This window comes from Bufo bufo, chromosome 4 (assembly GCF_905171765.1).
Source record: "Bufo bufo chromosome 4, aBufBuf1.1, whole genome shotgun sequence".
Taxonomy (NCBI): Eukaryota; Metazoa; Chordata; class Amphibia; order Anura; family Bufonidae; genus Bufo; species Bufo bufo.
This window is the reverse complement of record NC_053392.1, coordinates 227501278-227515481: the sequence shown is the minus strand read 5'-3', so window position 1 is coordinate 227515481 and position 14204 is coordinate 227501278. Positions and strand designations below refer to the sequence as shown.

Genomic DNA, 14204 nt, shown 5'->3' with positions numbered 1-14204 from the left:
TGTCGGCGATCGCTGCAAACCGCAGGTCAATTCAGACCTGCGGTTTGTAGCGGTTTCTGATCGCCGCGGTCCCTGACCGCGGGGATCAGAAACTTTACTATGCCCAAAATAAAGCTTTTTCACCCCCCCTGCACCCCTGAATGATGTTATGTGGGCGGGTGGTGCAGGGGGGGTGTCGCAGGCGGTGGGGAGGTGCGGTAAGCTGCGGGAGGCGGGCGGTGCGGCAGGCGGGATCGCGATCCCCCGCCCGCCTCCCTTTCAATGATCGTTGGCTTCTAGTGGGGATACCAGGGTGCCAGCACATTGCTGGCACCCTGGTATAAACGGCTGACATCTGCGATGCGATGTCAGCCGTTTAACCCTTTCCATACAGCGGTCCGTACGGACCGCTGTATGGAAAAGGTTAACAGCGCAGGGAGCTCCCTCCCTCTCCCATCGGGGGGCTGCTGTGCCTTTGCAGCCCCCCGATGGGAGAGGGAGAGAGCCCCCAGAGAGCCCCCCTCAGCCCTGTGCTTACCCTTCCCCGTCTGCGCAGTTCTGACCAGTACTGAGCAGACGGGGAAGGTTCCCATGGCAACAGGACGCCTCTCAGGCGTCCTGCTGTCCATGGTGCTGAACAGATCTGTGCTGAAAGCATAGATCTGTTCAGACAAGTGTAAAATACAGTACAGAACAATATATATTGTTCTGTACTGTATTATACAGACATCAGACCCACTGGATCTTCAAGAACCAAGTGGGTCTGGGTCAAAAAATAAGTAAAAAAAAGTGAAAAAAGTAAAGTTTCAAAAAAACACATTTATCACTGAATAAAAAATAAAATAAAAAAATACACTACACATATTAGGTATCGCCGCGTCCGTAACGACCTGATCTATAAAACGGTCATGTTACTTTCCCCGCACGGTGAACGCCATAAAAATAAAAAAATAAAAACTATGAGGAAATTGAAATTTTGCCCACCTTACTTCCCAAAAAAGGTAATAAAAGTGATCAAAAAAGTTGCATGTACGCCAAAAAAGTACCAATCAAACCGTCACCTCATCCCGCAAAAAATGAGCCCTTACATGAGACAATGGCCCAAAAAATAAAAAAACTATGGGTCTCAGACTATGGAGATACTAAAACATGATTTTTTGTTTGTTTCAAAAATATTATTGTGTAAAACCCTGATAAATTATAAAAAGGTAGACATATTAGGTATTGCCATGTCCGTAAGAACCTGATCTATAAAAATACCACATGACCTAACCCCTCAGGTGAACACTGTAAAAATTTTTAAAAAATAACGGTGTCAAAAAAGCTATTTTTTGGTTACCTTACATCACAAAAAGTGTAATAGCAAGCGATCAAAAAGTCATGTGCACCCCAAAATAGTACCAATCTAACCGTCATCTCATCCCGCAAAAATGATACCCAACCTGAGACAATCGCCAAAAAACTGAAAAAACTATGGCTCTCAGACTATGGAGACACTAAAACATGTTTTTTTTTTGTGTCAAAAATGATATTATTGTGTAAAACCTAAATAAATAAAAAAGTATACATATTAGGTATCGTCACGTCCATAAGAACCTGCTCTATAAAAATAGCACATGATCTAACCTGTCAGATGAACGTTGTAAATATTAAAAAATAAAAACAGTGCCAAAACAGCTATTTTTTGGCAAATTTTCCATTTTAATTCATTTTTTCCCATAACAAAGCAAGGGTTAACAGCCAAACAAAACTCAATATTTATTGCCCTGATTCTTTAGTTTATAGAAATGCCCCATATGTGGTCGTAAACTGCTGTATGGCCACACGGCAGGGCGCAGAAGGAAAGGAGCGCCATATGGTTTTTGGAAGGCAGTTTTTGCTGGACTGGTTTTTTGACACCATGTCCCATTTGAAGCCCCCCCGATGCACCCCTAGAGTATAAACTCCAAAAAATGACCCCATTTTGGAAACTACACCCCTCAAGGTATTCAAAACTGATTTTACAAACTTTGTTAACCCTTTAAGTGTTCCACAAGAGTTAATGGCAAATGGAGATGAAATTTCTGAATTTCTATTTTTTGTTACTTTGCCTCACAAAAAAGTGTAATATAGAGCAACCAAAAATCATATGTTCCCTAAACTAGTACCAACAAAACTTCCACCGTATCCCGTAGTTTCCAAAATGGGGCCACTTTTTTGGAGTTTCTACTCTAGGGGTGCATCAGGGGGCTTTAAATGGGACATAGTGTCTAAAAACAATCCAGCAAAATCTGCCTTCCAGAAACCATATGGCATTCCTTTCCTTCTGCACCCTGCCGCGTGCCCATACAGCAGTTTACGACCACATATGGGGTGTTTCTGTAAACTACAGAATCAGGGCCATAAATAAAGAGTTTTGTTTGGCTGTTAACCCTTGCTTTGTTACTGGAAAAAAAATATTAAAATGGAAAATCTGCCGAAAAAGTGAAATTTTGAAATTTAATCTCTATTTTCCATTTATTCTTGTGGAACACCTAAAGGGTTAACAGCGTTTGTAAAATCAGTTTTGAATACCTTGAGGGGTGTAGTTTCTTAGATGGCGTCACTTTTATGGAGTTTCTACTCTAGGGGTGCATCAGGGGGGCTTCAAATGGGACATGGTGTCAAAAAAAACAGTCCAGCAAAACCTGCCTTCCAAAAACCGTATGGCATTCCTTTCCTTCTGCGCCCTGCCGTGTGCCCGTACAGCGGTTTACGACCACATATGGGGTGCTTCTGTAAACTACAGAATCAGGGCCATAAATAATGAGTTTTGTTTGGCTGTTAACCCTTGCTTTGTAACTGTAAAAAAAATATTAAAATGGAAAATCTGCCAAAAATGTGAAATTTTGAAATTGTGTCTCTATTTTCCATTAAATCTTGTGCAACACCTAAAGGGTTAACAAAGTTTGTAAAATCAGTTTTGAATACCTTGAGGGGTGTAGTTTCTTAGATGGGGTCACTTTTATGGAGTTTCTACTCTAGGGGTGCATCAGGGGGGCTTCAAATGGGACATGGTGTCAAAAAAACAGTCCAGCAAAATTAGCCCTCCAGAAACCAAACGGCGCACCTTTCACTCTACGCCCCGCTGTGTGGCCATACAGTAGTTTACGGCCACATATGGGGTGTTTCTGTGAACATCAGAGTCAGGGCAATAAAGATACAGTCTTGTTTGGCTGTTAACCCTTGCTTTGTTAGTGGAAAAAATGGGTTAAAATTGAAAATTTGGCAAAAAAATGAAATTCTCAAATTTCATCTCCATTTGCCAATAACTCTTGTGCAACACCTAAAGGGTTAATGACGTATGTAAAATCAGTTTTGAATACCTTGAGGGGTGTAGTTTCTTAGATGGGGTCACTTTTATGGAGTTTCTACTCTAGGGGTGCATCAGGGGGGCTTCAAATGGGACATGGTGTAAATAAACCAGTCCATAAAAATCAGCCTTCCAAAAACCAAACGGCGCACCTTTCACTCTACGCCCCGCTGTGTGGCCGTACAGTAGTTTACGGCCACATATTGGGTGTTTCTGTAAACGGCAGAGTCAGGGCAATAAAGATACAGTCTTGTTTGGCTGTTAACCCTTGCTTTGTTAGTGGAAAAAATGGGTTAAAATTGAAAATTAGGCAAAAAAATGAAATTCTCAAATTTCATCTCCATTTGCCAATAACTCTTGTGCAACACCTAAAGGGTTAATGACGTATGTAAAATCAGTTTTGAATACCTTGAGGGGTGTAGTTTCTTAGATGGGGTCACTTTTATGGAGTTTCTACTCTAGGGGTGCATCAGGAGGCTTCAAATGGGACATGGTGTAAATAAACCAGTCCATAAAAATCAGCCTTCCAAAAACCAAACGGCGCACCTTTCACTCTACGCCCCGCTGTGTGGCCGTACAGTAGTTTACGGCCACATATTGGGTGTTTCTGTAAACGGCAGAGTCAGGGCAATAAAGATACAGTCTTGTTTGGCTGTTAACCCTTGCTTTGTTAGTGGAAAAAATGGGTTAAAATGAAAAATTAGACAAAAAAATGAAATTCTCAAATTTCCTCCCCATTTGCCAATAACTCTTGTGCAACACCTAAAGGGTTAACAATGTATGCAAAATCAGTTTTGAATACCTTGAGGGGTGCAGTTTCTTAGATGGGGTCATTTTTGGGTGGTTTCTATTATGTAAGCCTCGCAAAGTGACTTCAGACCTGAACTGGTCCCTAAAAATTGAGTTTTTGTAAATTTCGGAAAAATTTCAAGATTTGCTTCTAAACTTCTAAGCCTTATAACATCCCCAAAAAATAAAATATCATTCCCAAAACAATTCAATCATGAAGTAGACATATGGGGAATGTAAAGTCATCACAATTTTTTGGGGTATTACTATGTATTACAGAAGTAGAGAAACTGAAACTTTGAAATTTGCAAATTTTTCCAAATTTTTGGTAAATTAGGTATTTTTTTGTGCAAAAAAAATAATTTTTTTGACTTCATTTTACCAGTGTCATGAAGTACAATATGTGACGAAAAAACAATCTCAGAATGGCCTGGATAAGTCAAAGCGTTTTAAAGTTATTAGCACTTAAAGTGACACTGGTCAGATTTCCAAAAAATGGCCTGGTCCTTAAGGTGAAAATGAGCCCGGTCCTGAAGGGGTTAATGGTTGACTCGGTCATCCACTTCGTAGCAAGTGACATCAGACACCCCAGCCAAGAGTCGGTGGGTTCGTCAGACACAACCCTTAGTTGGCATGGCCCGGGAGCAGGCCCTGTGAGCTCCCCTGTCCTCAACCTGCCTCTGTCCTTTTCTGTTCTCTCACCGCTGGAAGTATTATATGCTATGGGCTCAGCAACACTATACAGTGAGGACGAGCTACTAGAGGACAGTCAGCAGCTACTGGCTAGCCAAAATGTGGAGGAGACATCCGCTGCTTCCTCCCGTAGGTGGGCAAGTAGTGATGAGTAGAGTAGCATGGGAGCTGGAGTTGTGAACGGTCAGGCTCCTGACCCAGAGACCGTTGAGGAGGACATCAGTGACGTGCAGACAGTACTCGATGATGATGATGTAGGTGATCGCACTTGGGAGCCAGGTGAATTAGGGTCTTCATCATCATCGGGAGAAGAGGGTGGCAGCTTGCCCGCGAGACAGCGGCGGAGCTAGCAAGTTGCTAGCGTGGCCAGGAGTCAGCAGGGTGGCAGCAGAGGGAGTTCGGGAGCCAAACATTCCTGGGGTAGACCATCCGCTTCGCAGGAGCCTACCTGCCCGGAAAGTAGTGGTGCAGGGGTTCACGGAAGCAGCAGCGGTAGCAGTCAGTCAGTGCGGAGTGTTGGGGGTAAAATCACCTAGTCGGCGGTGTGGCAGTTTTTTGTTAAGCCGCCGGAGGAGGTGAACATGGCCATTTACCGAGTGTGGGGGCAATAGTTGAAGTGTGGCCAGGGTGCCAATGTTGGCACCACAGCCCTGCGTCAACATATGCAGCATCACCATAAAGTGCCCTGGGAGAACCGTGGCTCTGATGTGGTGGTCCAGCCTTCTGCAGCAACCGCTGCATCACCCAGTGGCATGCACCCGATTTCAGGCAGTCAAGGCTCCAGCAACTCAGCCGAAGGGAGCCGCCTGTCTTTCCCATCATCTGCTGGTCCTGATGCTCCTGCTCTTCCTCCTACTCCTCGTCAGTCATTCCGTCAGCAATCGATCACCAAACCGATTGCCAAGAGACAACAGTTTGCGCATGGCCAACGGCGCAGAAGCTGAATGTGCTCCTGGCCAAGTTGCTGGTGCTGCAGTCCCTCCCTTTCTATGTGGTGGACTCTGCACCTTTTAGAGAACTGATGGTTTGTGCAGAGCTGAGGTGGAGAGTAGTGATGAGCGGGAGGTGCCATATTCGATTTCGCAATATTTCGCGAATATTCGCATGAATATTCGTGTTATATTCGTCGAAATCGAATATTCGCAATTATTCCAATTATCGCGAAATTATTTTTTCGCATATTGCGAAAATTTATCTTGATAGTATAAGGCAACGTTCCTATGCTAATGACTATGGCTAGGCTAATATATATTATAAGTTAGCACTGCTATATTCCATATTAGGCTAGAATATGGAATATAGCTGTGCTAAGTTGAAATCTTCATGCGACTATTTCGTGTTATATTACTCGCATCGCAATTTCGACTTTTGCAAATGTTCTTAATATTGCTCTAACTTCGTCTTTTAGAATATTCGTAATATTCTAAAAGACGAAGTTAGAGCAATATTACGAAATTTCGTAAAATACACATAGATTGTATTTAAGCTAATATACTGCTATAGTAATAATTTTTAATAGTGTACATATTTTACAAAACTTAAGTTCAGAAGAGGCAAAAAAAAATTACAGGAAAAAAAAGGGATTATAGCACTATATTAGCTAAATTACAATCTATATGTGTATTTTACGAAATTTCGTAATATTGCTCTAACTTCGTCTTTTAGAATATTCGTAATATTCTAAGAGACGAAGTTAGAGCAATATTCCGAAATTTCTAAAAGACGAAGTTAGAGCAATATTAAGAACATTTGAAAAAGTCGAAATTGCGATGCGACTAATATAACACGAAATATTCGCATGAAGATTTCAACTTAGCACTGCTATACTCCATATTCTAGCCTAATATGGAATATAGCAGTGCTAACTTAGCATTGCTATATTCCATATTAGGCTAGAATATGGAGTATAGCAGTGCTAAGTTGAAATCTTCATGCGAATATTTCGTGTTATATTACTCGCATCGCAATTGCGACTATTGCGAAATTTCGTAAAATACACATATAGATTAGATTGTAATTTAGCTAATATGGAATATAGCAGTAAGTTGAAAACGCCACTGACTGGAGCAGCCAGGAAGCCAGGAATCCAAAGGACAGGTAAGAACAACTTTAGGGAAGTGGGAAAGAAAAAAATATAATAAAAAAAAAAAAGAAAAAAAACGAATATTCGATTTCGCGAATATATAGAACGATATTCTAAATATTCGCGAAATCTCGAAATTGCGATATTCGAGAAAAAAATTCGCAATTCGAATATTCGCGCTCAACACTAGTGGAGAGTCCCAAGCCGTCATGTTTTTGCCAAAAAGGCAATACCAGCCCTGCACATGTATGTAGAACAGAAGGTGGGCCAGTGGGAGGAGCTGTGTTTCTGCTCGTGTGCTGAAGCTCTGAGAGAGGACCGAGAGGCTACCAACGTGAGCCGGGGGAGCGCTGCCCTTTTACCAGGGGGTGGCGTGTTCTCCTGGTATGGAACCCCGGGCCTCCGGCGGCTGGTGTTTCTCAACACGTGCCGGCAGCCATGGTGGAGCCCAGCAAATGGCCCTTGAGCTTGGAGACTCAAGTCTCGATGTCCCGACGCTGTTAGACACCGGAGATAGGAAACCTACAGGCCGGGAGAAGATGCAGAGAACCCCGCAGCATGCGGCCGCAAGGAGTTGGTGACAGCCCCGCAAGCACTGCGGGCAGAAGAGGTCCTGCGACAAGGAGCAGCTGCGATTCCCGGACAGAACCCAGCAGAGCATCGGGTGGGGTCCAGAAAGTTCCTGGGAGGACAACCAGCCTGGGATCCTCTCTGGGCTCATTGTTAGAAAAGTTTGATCAACACCCGGGAAAGCTGGGTGCTGAGGAAAGGCCTGCTGCTGAACAAGCAACAGGTGAATTCATGGCAAAGTCAGCGAGTCAAGCTGCTGTGCAAGCTGCAGGACAAGCTTCAGGTCAAAGGAAGACTGCAGAGACAGATTTAATGGTTCCAAGGGTCGAGGTATGTGATATTACTCATAATGTTTCTGTGCCTCGGCCCAGTAGTGGTAACATTGTCTCTAGTACTAGTAGCAGTGTTTCCTCTGATATATCTCCCGGAGGGGCCAGAAGATTATTCAATTGGGGGGTAATGGGCCCCATTGGGGGGTAATGGGCCCCAAAGCTGAAAATGGAATATTGCAATTTGAATGCACGGGACAGTATGCTGCCAAGAGGTAAAAAGGCAATGCTCTCCTCCAGGCTGGAGAAGTTGGAGGAAGAGATTGCAGTCTTGGAGGAGAGAAAAGCCTCCATAGAAAAAAATGGAGGTCCTTTTGTTGAAAAGGTTAAAAAATAAATTGCATTTTGAGAACATGTCTGGTTCTAGTCTGCCAGGGCTGCAGACTGGGAGCCAGGGGAAAGTGATGCAAACGGCAAATGAATCATAGGTGGACTCATTGCCAGGTGGGCAGGGGGACCCCTCGGATCTAGTTATGTTGTCCTCTGGGGATGAAGGCATGCCTGGGGGCAAGTTGATGGCGGAAGTCAGGCGGCTGGAATCTCCGGTGGGCAAGTTCTATTTTGGAGATGAGGAGGTCCCTGAGGATGAGGTGGTAAAAAGGAAAAATAAAACCATTAAGGAGGAGGTTTTGAGATATGTACTGTCTAAACCAGCTGCTGAACCCAGCCCAGTTTTTGTAGTGGAATCGGGACAAACAGTGCGGGAGATTGACCTAAAGGAGGTGGCGGATGGCGTCCCCCTTTCGTGTAGTGGAAAGGGATATGCAAGAAGATGAATCAGGCGTGGATCAGCCAGGATTTCCACCCACAAATGCCTGATGCATCAGACTAGATCATTTATGGTGCCACACCAACACTTTGAAAAAAAAGAGAAAGTTTTTTTTTTTTCTGGCTACCTGCCTCAGCTACTATTCTGATGTTGCCACCCGCCTGATGCCACACCTTATGCCAAGTGCTCTTTCTTTCACTGGTACTGGTATTGCCACCCACCTCCCCACTCTGTCACCGGTTCACTCTGTGTTCTCCTGATGCTGCTGCTGCCACCTCCACACTATGTCACCTTACCACTCTGGTCTCCTGATGCTGCTGCTACCTCAACACTATGTCACCTTGCCACTCTGTGGTCTCCTGATGCTGCTGTCACCTCCACACTATCTCACCTTGCCACTCTGTGGTCTCCTCATGCTGCTGCCACCTCCACACTATGTCACCTTGCCACTCTGTGGTCTTTTGAAGCTGCTGCCAGCTCCACACTATGTCACCTTGCCACTCTGTGGTCTCCTGATGCTGCTGATACCTCAACACTATGTCACCTTGTCATGGTCTCCTGATGCTGCTGCCATCTCCACACTATGTCACCTTGCCAATCTGTGGCCTCCTGATGATGCTGCTGCCACCTCCACACTCTGTCATTGTGCCACCCTGTGGTCTCCTTCTGATGCTGCTGCTTCCACCTTCACACTCTGTCATTGTGCCACTTTGTGGTGTCCTCATGCTGCTGCTGCCACCTCCAAACTGTCACTGTGCCACCTTGTGGCCTCCTCCTGATGCTGCTGCCGCTCTCTCCCTGCAGCGCAGCTGGCATCACATGCATCAGGAGAAGTTACATAGTTACAAGGAAGAGGAGAGGACTCGGCCGTGCACGTTTCACTGGACCCATCAATTAGACCTATTTAAACAGGTAACCTGCTGGCCACAGGTTGCCTGTGATTGGTCTTGCTATCTCACTAGCATTCCCTGCAAGTGTGACTTCCTTTGTTTGACCCCAACTTGTATTTGACTTTTGACCTTGTGATACCCCTGGTAATGACGCGATCTCTTGGCTCCTGACCTCGGCTTGTATTTGACATTAGACCTTGTGATACTCCTGGTACTGGAGCGATCTCCTGGCTCCTGTCCTCGGCTTGTATGTGACTCCGGTTGCGGTTCTTACCAATCCTGGGAAGCCTTTGCTTCTGTGTTTTCTGTCTGTGTCCTTTGTTCCCTCCCTTTATTGTTACTTCCTTTAGGCCCCTGCACGTACGCAAGCTAGGGATTGCCGCTGCCAGTTGTCCTCCATCGGTTAGGACGGACCGTGCAAGTAAGTAGGGACAGAGGTGTGGGTGCAGAGTAGGCAGCACCAGGCCAAGCTGCATGTAGTTCCCCCTCCAGGGAACTCTAGGGACCCCCTTGCGGAGGTGAGGACATACAAAGGATATGTCTGGCATCCATGTTGACCTGAAACACCAAACAGGCCAGATATGAAACACCAAACCAGACATAATAACAAACCCTAAACATAAACCCACACCAAACATACAATAAGTCAGGTAGGGTAACAGCAACAGACACAAAGGGGTGACATTAGAAGACATCAGATGACATTGATGTCCCATAAGATGGCCCTCAAGGACTGGGCAGATGGAAAAGCACCAGCTCCTCCTTATACACCTCTTAACCCTGTGTTTACCAGAATGGGAAGGAAGACTGCCTTAAAGGGAAAGCACACACGCATGCAATACAACATGTTGCCACTACTAGCAACAAGCATGCACGGCTCTCTGCAGCCAGGAAATAGCCGTTTTTTAACGCAATTTGCCACGAAAAAATTTGGATCGAACCGAATGTTTTAGAAAAATTTGGCAAACCGGCCAACTCAAATTTTTTAGAAATTCGCTCATCTCTAATCTACAATATTAAATGTGCAGATATATCATAAACCATTTTTAACCCCTTCATCCCTACGCCTGTTTTCACCTTCCTGCCCGGCCATTTTTTGAAAATCTGACATGTGTCACTTTATGTGGTAATAGCTTTTGAACACTTTTTCTTATCCAAGCCATTCTGAGATTGTTTTCTCGTGACACATTGTACTTCATGATAGTCATAAATTTGAGTCAATGTATTTCACCTTTATTTAGGAAAAAATCCCAAATTTACCAAAAAAATTAAAAAATTCCCAAATTTTCTAATTTCAATATCTCTACTTTTATAATAGATAGTGATACCTCATATAATAGTTATTACTTTACATTTCCCATATGTCTAGTTTATGTTTGGATCACTTTGAAAATAACATTTTATTTTTTGGGGACATTAGAAGGTTTAGAAGTTTGGAAGCAAATCTTGAAAATTTCCAAAACCCACTTTTTAAGGACCAGTTCAGGTCTGAAGTCACTTTGTGAGGCTTACATAATAGAAACCGCCCAAAAATTACCCCATTTTAAAAACTATACCCCTCAAGGTATACAAAACTGATTTTACAAACTTTGTTAACCCTTTAGGTGTTCCACAAGAATTAATTGAAAATGGAGATAAAATTTCAGAATTTCACTTTTTTGGCAGATTTTACATTTTAATCATTTTTTTACAATAGCAAAGCAAGGGTTAACAGCAAAATAAAATAATATTTATTACCCTGATTCTGCGGTTAACAGAAACACCCCACATGTGATCGTAAACTGCTGTACGGGCACACGGCAGGGCACAGTAGGAAAGGAACGCCATATGGTTTTTGGAAGGCAGATTTGGCTGAACTGGTTTTTAGATGCCACTATTTTGTTCTACATATGATTTTTAATTGCTCTATATTACGTTTTTTGTGAGGCAAGTTAACCAAAAAATTAATGTTTTGGCACTGTTTAAATTTTTTATTAACAACATTCATCTGACAGGTTAGATCATACGCTATTTTAATAGAGCAGGTTGTTACGGACGCAATGATATCAAATATGTCTACTTTCTATGATGTTTGTTTCAGTTTTACATAATAAAGCATTTTTTAAAACAAAAATTATGTTTTTGTATCTCCATTTTCTGAACGCCCTATTTTTTTTTTCTGCTGATCGTCTTGTGCAGGGGCTAGTTTTTTGAAGAAAGAGTTTATGTGTTGGTACCATTTTTGGGTACATATGATTTTTTGATCATTCACTATTACACTTTATGAGGTAAGGGGACCAAAAAATAGGAAGCTGTAGGGGATATTAATATCGGTGTCTAAAATGGTGATCTTAATAAATGTGCCCCATAGGACAGATGTAAATTTTAGGAAAAGGAAGGGAGAACAGATGTCTACACATTTTCATAAGCATTAATGTTGTTTAATTTTAAGAATTCATCTAAGCCTGTCCACTGTTCCTGTCATGGCCATTTGATTTTAATATTGGATGAATTTTAGTTAATTTAAACTAATTTATTGATTAATTGATGTTTGTCTTTATTTATTTGCTTCTAATGACTATGTGACATGGGCCACCATGGAACAGAGCAACGGAAAAGCTCTTGTGAATCCCGCCTAATAGTAGAACCTGTATTTTGGGGTATAAAACAATTGCTACAAACTTTGCACTTTTCTCTCAGTGCATAGTGAAGGTGCTGTCCATGCGTATGACCACATATAGATCTATAATTAAGTTATACTGTACATGTAGTGAGAGTTTGTGAATAGGTTCATTATGTACAGTTATGTAGAAGTTATTATATCTATCGTACAAACTTGTCAACACCCCTGGAACATCCAGGAGACTCCTAGAAAAAAAATGGGAGACCTCCTGAACTCCCAGAGTTGGTAAAGCCCCACACAGGGCATGGAGGACACATCACGAAAGGGGTGGGGCAAACACAGAAGTAGGTAGAATTTCAGGAAAAGGGGTGTCTCTGCACCTGGAAAAGAAAATTTTAAAAAAACTTTCCTGTCAACAGACCGACTTGCTCATGTTGGCAAGTAAGCTACAGTATGGTGCACTCTGCACTGAAAGTTCCTCTTGGTTTACTCCAAAGCAGTGTTTGAGTCTTGCTGAATGTTGTGCAGTATGTGGTGGAAGAGAGGTTTGCGTTAGCTGGGAGGCCCCTAATGAATGGAGTACTCTGTACTCCTGGAACCATTAATCTGTCCCTGTGTATGGGTCATTTATATATTTATATAAGCTAATCAGGTCCCCCTATAGATGTCTATTCTTAAGACTTCTTAAGTGTTTTTGTACTTTTTGCAGATACAGGGCATCCTTTCTACGGACTGGTGCTCAGAACTGAATTGCATATTGCTGATGAGGCCGCACCAAAGCTTTGCAAAGTGGCAATATTACATCCCTAACCCACATGTCCAAACCTCATTTAATACATGACAATATCCTTCTGTTTTACATTTAAAATAAATATTCTCACCTGAAAAAATTTCTTTCACTGTACCATGGTTGCTGCTGCAGAAGGAAGAAGGCACTGGCTTGTATAATAATGGTGACTGAAATTTGCAAAGCCAGTGAGAGCAGTAGAGGTGGAGAAAGAAGGCTCGTTGCAGGTCTGTAAGGGGCTAGCTTTGAATATGGCCCAGTTAAACTCACTGTAAGAAAAAAAAAAAAAAAAGAGGGGCGTTTATCAAAGCATATGATACGTCAGTTTTATGTTGAATCCTATTGCAGTGTTTTCTGCAACATTTTGCTTTTCTCGCCAGTTTTCAGGAGGTAGGAGGATGCCAGACTGTGCCCCAAAGAAAATAATCAGTGCATCCTTCCCGTCACCGCACGAGCCCAGGGAACATCAGAACCATGAGTACAACTACTACTACATCCATCCAGCCACATCTGCCATCAGGCACACCCCTGCGGCAAACTAGATACTGTATATATTGTGACATAGTGAGGGGTTGTGTCTGGCAAGGCAGGTATTTTCCTCCCAGCATGTGCGGTTAAATACCGGATCGGATTTTAAGTGCCGGTCCGGGTTTTGGCAGCACCTATCTGTCCTTAAATAGGAACCTTGTCTCAGCAGAGAGGTCTCTGTTTTTGGGATCTGAGGCTTTGTGCCGTGCTGGAGGGCTTAGAGCCGCATGCTGGGGAAACAAGCCCCCTAAAGCCTACTGTTGACTACTGAAGGCAGAATTGCAAGCAAGGTGACTTGCGTTATAGGAACTTTCCATTGTGTGTGAATTAACACCAAGACTGCAAAGTTATGTGCTATTTTGTGCAATTGCCTCAAGTGTGAATAAACACTGATGTTTTGAGTTAAGGAAGTACTTGTATTTTGCTATCTACTAGAGCGAAACCCCACAATATACATATATATTATACATATTGTATTGACAAAAACAGCAGTCACTACTAGTAGCTACAAATACATGGGTGAATAAACTGATTTGTGGAGTGCTGCTGATTTTCTTGTTAATATTTTGTAATCTGTGATATATTTATGCAAGCAATGTACAGCAGCACCACATCCAAAGTAAAGCACATCAGATAGTGAGCAGGGTGCCAGCAACTTGAGTCTTCTTCTGTGTACAAAAACATAGCAATGTTTTCAGTCCTATCACAGGACCTTTCTTAAGCCTGAGAAGTTTGAGAAAGGTCCTGTGATATGACTGAAATATTGCAGTTTTTTTGCACATGAAAGAATAAACAGTCTAATATATCTATTGACTGTATATACATATAGTCATTGGAAACATGCATTCACTTAT

At 42.8% G+C, this 14204-nt stretch overlaps 1 protein-coding gene across 2 annotated transcripts in view; it reads right to left on the bottom strand.

Annotated features, from left to right (window-relative positions):
• LOC120997968 (probable cation-transporting ATPase 13A5) overlaps positions 1 to 14204 on the bottom strand; it is a 275887-nt gene that overhangs the window by 55522 nt on the left and 206161 nt on the right. For both annotated transcript variants that reach the window (XM_040428353.1, XM_040428354.1), the window contains exon 26: positions 12917 to 13091. In XM_040428353.1, coding sequence (XP_040284287.1) covers positions 12917 to 13091 — 175 coding nt within the window. The remainder of the gene's footprint in view (positions 1 to 12916; positions 13092 to 14204) is intronic.